Raw genomic sequence first — 12162 nt, forward strand, 5'->3', positions numbered from 1 at the left:
CTTATAAAACCTGGTCCTTGCATAACAAGTCAACCTCATTTCTCACTACCATTTTCCCTTACTCAGGTTTAGTAAGCATTTTTTACTTTCCAGAATGTAACTGTTCTTTTGTATCCTCTGGGCCTTCATACTCGTGATCCCCAAAGCCTGTAACACTCTTACCCTATTGCTTCATTCTTACTCATTCTTCAAGTCCCAGTTTTAAACGTCACTTATCTTAAAAGGCCTTTCCTGACTCCCTAATCCAAATTAAGTCACTCCTATTATTCTATCTCATGGAAGCCTATTATTTTCCTTTGCAATACTTGTACTAATTTATAACTTTATATTTAAGCATGTATTTAATGTCTGCCTCCCTCCTCTACACTGTAAACGCCATCTCAAGCACGGAGATATCTGTCTTATTTACAGATGTACTATATACACACCAGCATCTAACAGAGCCTATGCCATTGTGGGTAAAAAGACGGATATGCACATACATGCACACAAGTATGCAAGACATTGCTTTCTAAGATATGAGTTGTTCACTACCTCAAAGGGGAAGACATAATGAAGACCTAGAGTCCAAAAATTCAAATTCACAAAGTCCTTCTTTCATACTAAGTGCCTACCATGATCTGGGAACTATTTTAAATGCTGAGGATATAGCAGTAAACAAAACAAATCCATCCTTGCTCTCATTAACTTAAATTTTAGTGGAGAAAAACAGATAAAAAAATATAGGTAAAAGAGCCCATGTGCTTCACTATGTTTCTGGCCCCTCAGACATAACTAAGAACATTCCAAAAAGGGATTTATCCACCAGCCTCAGGACTACAGTGAAAACGATGTAAAATAGCTGCAGCCAACCCATAATGAACATGCAGCCTGAGAAAGAAATAAACCTTTGATATTGCAAGCCACTGAGATTTCTGGGGCCTTGTGTCACCTCGGCATACTTACTCTGACCTGATTGATACAGGAATAAAAGTATTGGTATGTAAGATCACGATAGGTGCTAGGCAGGAAAATAAAACAAGGAAAAGGACAAGAAGCAGGGGCAGTGGAGAGTGGAAATGTTAGGTATGAGTCCTAAAAGGCAGCCACCTTAAACGAGGCCTTTAATTAAGGTTCTGAGAACACTACACCAAATATAATTTATCCCAAGCTAATGGAAGGCAGACATTTTTGTCTGTCTTCCCTCAATAATATGTAAATTATTTAAGACCAGGGGTTTTTTGGGTTGTTTTATTGACTGCTGTAGCCTCAGTACTAAGTCACTTCCAGTTTTCTTATTAATGCTTCTTAAGCACTGTCTTCATCATGTACCAATGCCCTCATTTTCCCCAATTATCTTTATACAGGCTCTTCTGATCTACCTGTATAATTCCTTATGACATTATAATTATTGCATCTTGGTCCTCAATCTCCAAAACAAGACATGTATTTTTAAAACAGCATCATTAAAACATTGAGATTGTGCATTTTAAAATTTCTAACACTAAAAAATTATATAAGAGAAAAAATTAATCAATATACACAAATATAAATGCCCTGTTTCCAATCTGAAACCTTAAAATACCAACCTGAGCTGTTTCTGTCATTTTCTGTTCAAAATCAGCTTTTGCTAATGCGTATTTTTCCACATAGAGTTTATAGGTATCTGTAGCTTTCTTAGACTTAACAGCTGCCTGTAATAAAAAAAAAAAAAAGAAAGAAAACCAACACTTTTAACTGTGCAGTGACCTTTTCTCTTTCCTAATGTAAGTTAATATAAATAACAAATTAAAATACATTTTAAGAGTTCAATATGACATATAACTAACTTTGATACCTGTTGTGAGGCCCTTGTTAGTCTTTTTTTATTGTTATTGTTACAGTCAGCCAAAAAGTCAGGAATTAAACACTGATTGTCTTTTCTGTTTGATGGAATATGCTTTGAAAAGTTAAAATACTCTCATTTTAAATCCCAGACTAAGATTACATAATTACATAATGCTAAAGTGTTACTAAGATATGTTAACACAGTGTCGGAGAGAAACTTCCAGACAACATACAAAAATGTCACAAAACCACCAGAACCCGCTTGACACTCCTTTTCGCAGCTGTGAATTTTCCTCTCACAGCATACATATATTTCATTCAATGTCTGATTAAATACTATAAACCGATCTCGAAAGTTGTGAAGACTGTTTTCCTTGATGTTTCTCAGCTTCCATTATGCTCCAGCAAATACAGAAACTTGTTTTTAATTTTTGCCTATTTTTTCAAGACTTAAAAAACAAAACTGTTACAATAATATAGTTCTGGTTTTATAAAAGTTACTTATTTAATTTAAAAAATTAAGCAGCACTGTATAACCTATATATAAACAAAACTGGAATAAAGTAACACAGCCACAGATGTTAGGGTAAATTATAAGAAGATAGGCATCTGAGAAAGGAAAAGATTATGTATAGTTTGTAGGTTGAAGCATATACACAGCTATCAAGAAGCTTGATATTCTCAAAGGTCTAATCAACTTGGATACAGGAAGATGGAAGGATGTGGCTGGACTAAATAAGAGTTTAAAGGAGATCAAAGAAAGACAAGCTGTAGGATTTCAAGATATAAAAATCCCCATTTTCTTGACTAGGTAACAGATGGGTCCAGTATGAGTGAGAAACAGTAGGGTAGGGTTGGGAGCTTAAGGAGAACAAAAAAAGTTTCCAACCGTAATTGTGGAGGATGCAACAGGTCATGACTAGATGAGTAAAAGTATTGCTAAGTGCCACTGAGGTCCAAAGAAAGCTGTAAAATACTTAATTTGTTTAAAGCTGATCAGTACCAATATGTAATTATCTTTAGCCACGATCAGGAATCTAAAAACAAAAGCTACAAAGAGAAAACTGGGTTTACCCTGGGATTTGGGCTTGGTTAAGAGGTACATATAGTCCTACTCTCTAAACAAGCAACTTTGTTCTCTCTCTAAAATATAACTGTTTATACTATATTAAGTATATATGTTTTGTACTTTCCTGCCTTCTTAAAGAATATAGGATGCCACTTTACCATGAAATGTAAACAAAGCTGATTTTGGAGCCAGAAGAAATTCGATTGAAATTCTGCCTCTGCCATTTACACTACTGCCCCTTTATCCATGGGGAATACATTCCAAGATCCCAGTGGATGCCTGAAGCCGTGGATGGTACAGACTCTATATTATATACCATTTTTTTCCTATACATACATAACTATGATAAAGTTTCATTTATAAATTAGGCACTGTAAGAGATTAACAATAATATAACAATTATAACAACATACTGTAATAACATCATGTGAATATGGTCTCTCTCTCAATATTCTACTATATTGGACAGTGGGTAACTGAAACCAAGGAAAGTGAAATCTCAGCACTGTACTACCCAACTGACCTTGTCTTAGAAACTTATACAGTTCTCTCATTCCTAGAAAGGGAACAATATCACCTTTTTTTTTTTTCAAGTTGTGGTAGTAATGAAATGTAGTTATATACAATTCTTGGAACAGGGTCTGGCATACAGTTAAATTTAAAAATAAATAGTGCCTGCTTTTATTATGGTTTCTAACAAGAAATGTCATCAAGAAAATATATCATCATATTTTGCTGTTATATAAAGATATAACCGAGTTACTGAGTTGTACTGATCTGTCTATCCCTAGTGAAAGTGACTAAAACCTGTAACAATTTTCCAGTTTGCTCCTATAGATTTTTTTGTTTTACTCTTTTCCCAGTTCCACACAGCTGACATTATTTTATACCAGTTACTGTACTGGAATCCTCTAATATCCTGCCCCTGTTCAAATACATAACAGCTAAATGAAATGGACAGTTTACCGAGTACCTTCGCAAGAAACCCAGATAACCAAGTTTGCTAGAATTTATTTTAAAAACAATTATAATGGCATGCTTAATACGGGTTTCCTTTTGGATTTTTTTATGCAAATAAATTTTAGTTTGTTCTTCTAATACCTGTATTTTCAGTAAGTATAAGAGCAATTGCAAAACCTGTCGGAAACTCTGTTGTTGGTTTTTTCGTTGTTGTTGGTTTTTTCTTTTTGTTTTTTTTTTTTTTTTTTGAGATGGAGTCTCACTCTACGGCCCGGGCTGGAGTGCAATGGTGCAATCTTGGCTCACTGCAACCTCTGCCTCCTGGATTCAAGCACTTCTCCTGCCTCAGTCTCCCAAGTAGCTGGAATTACAGGTGCAAACTACCACGCCCAGCTAATTTTTGTATTTTTAGTAGAGATGGGGTCTCACTCACCAAGTTGGCCAAGCTGATCTCGAACTCCTGACTTCAAATGATCCACCCGCCTAGGCCTCCCAAAGTGCTGGGATCACAGGCATGAGCCACTGCACTGGGACTTCAGAGTGATTTTTAATGACACAGCCTAGCAAAATGATGTAACCCTACTGAAAGCCCCTTCTTTGCTTGTTCCTAATACCTCATCCTGATACCTACTTTTTTCTTTTTCTCTGCTGCTCATTAAATTATTGCTTAACAATTTATATGCCAGCTGTTGATAAAGACAAGTTGTAATCATTCCTAATAGAGATATTTACAAGTCAAAAGGAGACCCATAAAATTGGAAAATTCCAAAACTACCTAATTATAATGACTGTGCCTATACTTTTAAAAGTAATTTACTGGGCGGGCATGGTGGCACATGCCTATAATCCCAGCACTCTGGGAGACCAAGGCAGGAGGAATCACTTGAGACTAGGAGTTCAAGACCAGACTGGGCAACAAAGTAAGACCCTGTCTCTACAAAAATTTTAAAAACTAAAAAATAAAATACAGTAAAAAATTTTAAAAAATAAGCCAGGTGCAGTGGCTCACGCCTGTAACCCGAGCTCTTAGGAAGGCAGAGGCGGAGAATAGCTTGAGCCCAGGAGTTCGAAACCTGCCTGGGCAATACAGTGAGACCCCATTCTCCAAAATTAAAATAAAATAAAATAAATTATCCAGGCACAGTGGCACACACCTGTGGTCCCAGCTACTCAAGAAGCTGAGGCAGAATCACTTGAGCCCAAGAGTTCAAGGCTGCAGTGAGCTATGATAGCACCACCACACTCCAGCCTGAACAACAGAGACCCTGACTCGAAAAACAAAAAAACAAATACCATAAAAATAAAATATAATGGGAAAGACTGTGTGAAATAAATTACTTTTTAAAAAATAAATTTCTTTTAATAGCAATTTCTTTTGAGACAAACACCTAGCAGGTTTTCTTTTTATAGATTGTGTACAAAATAAGATACCACACCTTCTCAACTTACCATTCAACCCTCTCTCTAACTTCTTGTTCTGTACTATTTAATGTCTTGGCTCTCCAAGAAAAACAAAGCTTCTTGAAGACGGAAACAATAACATACATTTAGCCTTTAATAACTTCAATAGTTCCCAGCATGGTGATAGGTTAGGAACTAAACATTTATTTACTGTTGCATGCAAAGTATCACTTCATAATATAATAGCAAATCAGAAAAATATTTGAATAAGTCATTTTAAAAAGTAAGCATCTATTCTAAAGCCTATAGCTAAAAGAAACTCAAACTAATTTTCTTTTATTAATGAAGTGGAAGAATTCAAATAATATTTTGCTATGATTATTTTCCAAGTAAATATATATGCTGTGTTATGGACAATACAATGATAGGTTCTCACTAACAAGAAATTTATAACCTAATAGAAATAAAGGATGACTGCATGGAGGAACATTACTACTTATAAAAGACATGTATTTCTAAAGTATAAACAAAGTAATTATTTTATAACACTATGCATCACACATTATAGGCTTTTAAGAGATGGAGGGAAGATCCTGAATAATTTCATCTTCCTATACTCAAGTAGTCTCTAGAATTCTAACTAATTTTGCTACTCAAATCTCTACTGAGTCAAGAGGGATAAAACTATTAAGGCTTTTACACCAGCATATTTTCATAAATCCTGGTCTATACATTCAGCACTTATTTGTTCACTACTTCTGGCTATAAAACTATTATCTTTATCTCAAAGGTTAACGGCTGAATCTAAATCAAAATTCTAAACAAAGAAGTTTTATGAAGCATACCCTCTGATATTAGGAAATTATAAAATGTTATTTCTTATTTGAAAGCATGAAGAAAGAAGGTCCTCTTTTTAAGTTCTAACATATTTTTTCAATCAGCTTTTTTTTTCTTTTTTTTTTTTTGAGACAGGGTATCACTCTGTCACCCAGACTAGAGTGTAGCCTCAAACTACTGGGCTCAAGTACCTCAGCCTCCCAAGTACCTAGGACCATAGGCACATGCCACTATGCCTGGCTAACTTTTTTTTTTTTTTTTTTTTTTGTAGAGATGGGATCTCACTGTTGTCCTGGCTGGTTTTGAACTCCTGAGCTCCTGCCTTGGCCTCCCAAAGTGCTGGGATTACCGGCATAAGCCACCATGCCCAGCTTAGCTCTCACTCTTGAAAGGTAAAATTGATATGCCAGAGACAGAATCTTAAGGAAATTACAAATCAACTTTAAGAAGCATCTTTATACAAGATGATAGGGATAAAAAAAAATGAAAGAAAAAAGAAATAGAGAAGCATCTTAGAAAACTGACAAAAGAGACAAAAGAAGCACTAATAAATAAATTTGTTTTCTTTTTTTTTTTTTTTTTGAGACAGGATCTCACTGTGTCATCTGGGCTGGAGTGCAGTGGTGCAATCATGGCTCACTGCAGCCTCAACCTCCTGGACTCAAGCAATCCTCCTCCTGCCTTAGCCTCCTGAGTAGTTAGGTCAACAGGTATGCACCACCAGTCTTGCTATTGTAGGCCCAGGCTGGAGTACAATGGCGCAATCTCACACTGACTAATTTTTTAAAAAACCTTTTGTACAGATGGGGTCTCACTATGTTGCCCAGAATGGTCTCAAACTCCCAGCCTCAAGCGATCCCTCCACCCTGGCCTCCCAAAGCACTGGGATTACAGGCATGAGCCACCATGTCCCACCAGAAACATGCATATTTTTTGAAAGCAAGACACATCTTTCATAAGAAACAGCTACACAATACTAAATTATTAAGTCAAAACAACTTTCTAAATAACATATTATGCTGAGTTAGTAATGCTATAAATTCTTAGGGTAGAATTATAGAAAGTAAATGGCCTCATCATAAAAAAGTGACAACTTTTGTAAAGTCATTATTAAAAGGAAGTTGGGCCAGGTGTGGTGGCTCATGCCTGTAATCCCACCACTTTGGGAGGCCGAAGCAGGAGGATGGCTTGAGAGTAGGATTTTGAGACCAGCCTGTGCAACACGAGACCTTGTGTCTACAATTTTTTTATTATTATTATTGAGAAGGAGTTTCACTCTTGTTGCCCAGGCTGGAGTCCAATGGCATGATCTCGGCTCACCACAACCTCCGCCTCCTGAGTTTAAGAGATTCTCCTGCCTCAGCCTCCCAAGTAGCTGGGATTACAGGCACGCACCACCACGCCTGGCTAATTTTGTATTTTTAGCAGAGACGGGGTTTCACCATGTTGGTCAGGCTGGTCTCAAAGTCCCAATCTCAGGTGATCCGCCTACTTCGGCCTCCCAAAGTGCTGGGATTCCAGGCGTGAGCCACTGCCCCCAGCCTTTTTTTTTTTGAGACTGCGTTTCACTCTTGTTGCCCAGGCTGGAGTGTAGTGGTGCAGTCTTGGCTCATTGCAACCTCCACCTCCTCAGTTCAAGAGATTCTCCTGCCTCAACCTCCTAAGTAGCTGGGATTACAGGCATCCACCACCCACCCGGCTAATTTTGTATTTTAGTAGAGACGGGGTTTCACTATGTTGGCCAGGCTGGTCTTGAACTGCTGACATCAGGTAATCTACCTGCTTCGGCCTCCCAAAGTGCTGGGATTACAGGCATGAGCCGCCATGCCTGGCCTACAAATCTTTTTTTTTTTTATTGGCTGTGCATGGTGGCACATGCCTGTAGTTCCAGCCACTCTGGAAGCTGAGGTGGAAGGATTGCTCAAGTCTGGGAGTTCAAGGTTACAGTAAGCCGTGATTGTGCCACTGCACTCCAGCCTGGAAAACAGAGAGAAATCCTGTCTTGAAAAATTAATTCACTAGTTACTTAACTCACTAATTAATTAAAATAAAAGGGAAGTTGGAGCATTTGTTCTTAAGAGGAAACTGTGCTTTAAAAGTAATAGCTACTTTCTTCTCATAAGCAAAAGAGTGGCTTTAATACACTACCTATGATAATAAAACAAATCTAAGTTTTGTTCATTTCCTTAGCATTATAAATTTATTAATATATTACTAAAAACATTTTAAGTGCCTATGACTTTTATAGTACAATCCATGAAGCCAGTATATACATATAAAATAAGTACTTAGTCAACAGTCCACAAACATGAGTACCTACTAAGTGGTGTTTTATAAAAATAAAGGCTTGTGGCCAGGTGTGGTGGCTCACACCAGTGATCCCAGCACTTTGGGAGGCTGAGGCCAGCGGATCACCTGAGATCAGAAGTTCAAGATCAGGTTGGCCAACATAGTGAAATCCCATCTCTACTAAAAATACAAAAATTAGCTGGGCATGGTGACGCGTGCCTGTAATCCCAGGTACCTGGGAGGCTGAGGCAGGAGAATCGCTTGAATCCAGGAGGCAGAGATTGCAGTGAGCCAAGACCATGCCACTGCACTCCAGCCTGGGTAACAGAGTGAGACTCCATCTTAAAAAAGAAAAAAAAAAAAAAAGTCTGTGAATGAGTGAATGATAACCAAATTATGTTATAATAGCTATAGTATTTATGTTAAGTCACAAAAAAATTATTCAAAGATCTATGACTTTTAAAACAATCTACATTCATGTTAATAAAAACCTTATGATAGACCAAAATAACTGACTTGGATCAAAATATATTACAAAGCAGAGAACCCACTAACAATATCTAATATCACAAGCAAAGATGCCATCTCTGAGGAGACCAATTAGAAAAAAGCATCCCTTCCTCTGAGTAGTCCATCCCACCAAAGTCCATCCCTGTGAAGTATAGGGTGAATTTCAGCCAACTCACAACCCTTGGACACAACTACATGCTCCACTCCTGCTCAATATTTTAATAAAAAAGAAATCATGAGCTGGGCCTGGTGATTCACACCTGTGATCCCAGCTATTCAAGAGGCTGAGACAATGAGGTGATCGCCTGAGCTCAGCAGTTCCAGGCTGCAGTAAGCTATGATCATACCACCACTGCACTCCAGCCTGGGTGACACAAGGAGACCTCATCTCTAGGAAAAAAAAAAAAAAAAGAAAGTCCTTTAATTGCATCTAAATCATTACATTAAACTTGTTTTGGTTTATATGAAAAGACTCAGAATCATTTATTTACGTGTAATCTCTAGTCACCATATATTTTTTGAGTGGTCACGGCATACTAGGTACTATGGTAAGCCCACTGGGGTTCACAAAAGAGAACAGTACTTTAACTCAGCAGTACTTTAACCCTCTGGAAAGTTTTAACTAATTTAGATCACAGACATTTGCATTAATGATATGAAACCCATACCAATTCACTGTTGGGCATGAATGTTACAGTATCTACTAAGAGTAAATTGCTCCTGTGACTTACATTTTTTAAAGTAATTATTTTATTTTGAATATGGTCAGCTCCAGCCCCATTCCCCTTACTTTCTCCCCACAGGTAATTTCCATCATGTGCTTATTGTTTACTGTCCCCATACATGTCCCTAACACTTTACTGGTATATAAATAGCATTTTTTTTCAGTTTTGTACAAGAGTTTAGAAAAAAAAATCAAATCATAACAAAGTTGACTTGGCTTCTCTTTGAGCCTCCTGGATCACCGTCTGTCTGTGGCTCTGGCCAGTCCTGCCTCTCCACCACAAACACTGTTTTAGTTCTTCTAGGCCTCTGCCTGTCTCCCAGCCTGAACTCCATTTACATGTGGAGTGTGAACACAAAGTTAGAGTGAGGCTGCTTCAGGGCCCCAGGCCCATGCGTCCATCCAGACTCCGAGTGGAGTGTAGGGCTTCCAGGGCAGAGAGGGGTAGGAGGGGCAAACCCTGCCCAGGCAGTCCTCACATTGGATAGGGCATCAAACAGCATCCCAAGGGCTCGCCCTCCCTTTCCCCCCAACTCTAACTCTGGTGAAGGGGGAGCAGCTGTCACCAGAGCCTATACTGGTGAAGGTTGTGGCTCAGCACCAAACGAACATCAATGGTGAACCTGAGGGCATCCAGCATTGGGAGCAGGTTGAGAAGGGTTGTGTCACTGGGGTCACTGAACCAGGATTTGATGGTGATGGCCTTGTCTGGATGGCTCCTGTAAGCCGCTGGCGAGTTATCCAGGATCACAATGCTGGAGAGGTCACTGTGGACCACAGAGAGGTGCTTGATGTAGCTGCCCAACTCCAAAGTGCAGTGCTGTCTGTAGTATCTCCTCTTAAGAATGCTTCTGCTAATTGTCCAGTAAATCTGCCACAACAGAGCCATAGATCTCCATGCTTGCTATAAAGACCACCAGCTCCCACCACTGGCCCACCACTTCCAAGAAGAAATCCACATGGGGCCTTTAATGTACAAAAAAACGCACAGGATGTTTGTCTATTACCACCTTGAGGATGAAGTCAGGAGGCGTTGCACGCCGGACTGTGAGCCTCAGGACCCCATCATGGTGAGAGTGAATAAGCTTCTCATCCGGATCCAGCACGAGGATATTCCTCTTCACCTAACTGATTCCGGGACAAGAAGATAAGGGGAGGATATCATATCGAACAGTTTGATGCTGAATTACCGTGCAGATCTGCCAGAGTTTGTTGGCGAAGGCCACGAACGTGCGCAGCCCCAGCAGACACCACGTCCGCATCATCCTGATGACCCTGGCACTGCGGGCACCACCGGCCCCGGGGGCCCCCCGCGGCACAGCTCCGTCAGCTCCCCGTCGCCGGGAGGGGGAACAGCAGCCCCGAGTGGCAGGAGAGGCTGCAGAGAGGGGCACGGAGCAAGCGGCTCAGAAAGTCGCCCAGCGGAACCGGGAGCTGGCGGACAGGCGGGGAGCTGGCGGACAGGCATGGGCAGCCTGAGGGGGCCCATGTGGGCTGGGAGCGGCGCCAACAGCTTCCCGGAAGTTGCGGGCCAAGAAGTTGCGGGCCAAGACACGTCGGGCTAGGATTGGGTCCTCGGAGACCAGGAGGGAAGGGGAAGGATAATTGGGGGAGGGGAGAGTAGGGGAGGGGAATGTAGGGGAGGGAGCAAGGATAAAGGGGCAAGGGAGGGGGGAAAGCAGAGTCAATAGCTTTTTTTTTTCTTTACAGAGAATTAAAGGTTATGTAAAAGGCATCAAATTCTACAAATCCTTTTGAAAGTTTTTCTTGTTCATTATGCCTTTTACATTTACTCACGTTAATACATATCATTCTTTTTTAATGTGAATCCATCACCTAGCTTCAAGACTCAATCTATTCTTTCCCCTTTTCTGTGCAAGAGTAGTATTTAAACTACTGTATTGTGTCCCATTATATGAAATACATACAGGAATTTTCGTTTTTTTTTTTTTTTTTTTTTTTTTTTTGAGACAGAGTTTCGCTCTTGTTGCCCAGGCTGGAGTGCAGTGGTGTGATCTTGGCTCACAGCAACCGCCGCCTCCCAAGTTCAAGCGATTCTTCTGCCTTAGCCTCCCGAGTAGCTGGGATTACAAGCGCCCGCCATTGCACCTGGCTAATTTTTGTTTTTTTAGCAGAGAAGGGGTTTCGCCCTGTTGGTCAGGCTGGTCTTGAATTCCTGACTTCAGGTGATCTGCCTGCCTTGGCCTCCTAAAGTGCTGGGATTACAGGTGTGAGCCACCACGCCTGGCCAACAGGATTTTTTTTTTCAATTTGACAATTGATCTATGATTAGAGGAGCTGCTATGGTTTCAATGTTTATGAAACTTAATCCCCATTGTGGCGGTACTGAGAGGTGGGGCCTTTAATAGCTGATTCGGTCATGAGGGCTCTGCCCTCATAAATAATCTATTAATGGATTAATGGGTTCATGAATCAATGGATTATCATGGGAATAGGACTGACAGCTTTATAAGGAGTGGAAGAGAGACCTAAACACACTCAGTCCCCTCATATGAGGTCCTGCACCTTCTAAGAATTCAGCAGACTCCCCACAAGCAAGAAGGCC

General features: G+C 39.9%; 1 protein-coding gene and 1 pseudogene across 3 annotated transcripts in view; both read right to left on the minus strand.

Moving 5' to 3' along the window:
- The window catches only part of FCHO2 (FCH domain only 2), a 139020-nt gene that overhangs the window by 89930 nt on the left and 36928 nt on the right, over nucleotides 1-12162 (minus strand). For both annotated transcript variants that reach the window (XM_011959278.1, XM_011959277.1), the window contains exon 6: nucleotides 1569-1673. In XM_011959278.1, the coding sequence (XP_011814668.1) occupies nucleotides 1569-1673 (105 nt within the window). The remainder of the gene's footprint in view (nucleotides 1-1568; nucleotides 1674-12162) is intronic.
- LOC105524144 lies at nucleotides 10107-11010 on the minus strand (annotated as a pseudogene). Its single transcript, XR_001003705.1, has one exon. The product of XR_001003705.1 is annotated as a CTD nuclear envelope phosphatase 1 pseudogene (transcript).

This window comes from Colobus angolensis, unplaced genomic scaffold, assembly GCF_000951035.1.
Source record: "Colobus angolensis palliatus isolate OR3802 unplaced genomic scaffold, Cang.pa_1.0 Scaffold49, whole genome shotgun sequence".
NCBI classification, from domain to species: Eukaryota; Metazoa; Chordata; class Mammalia; order Primates; family Cercopithecidae; genus Colobus; species Colobus angolensis.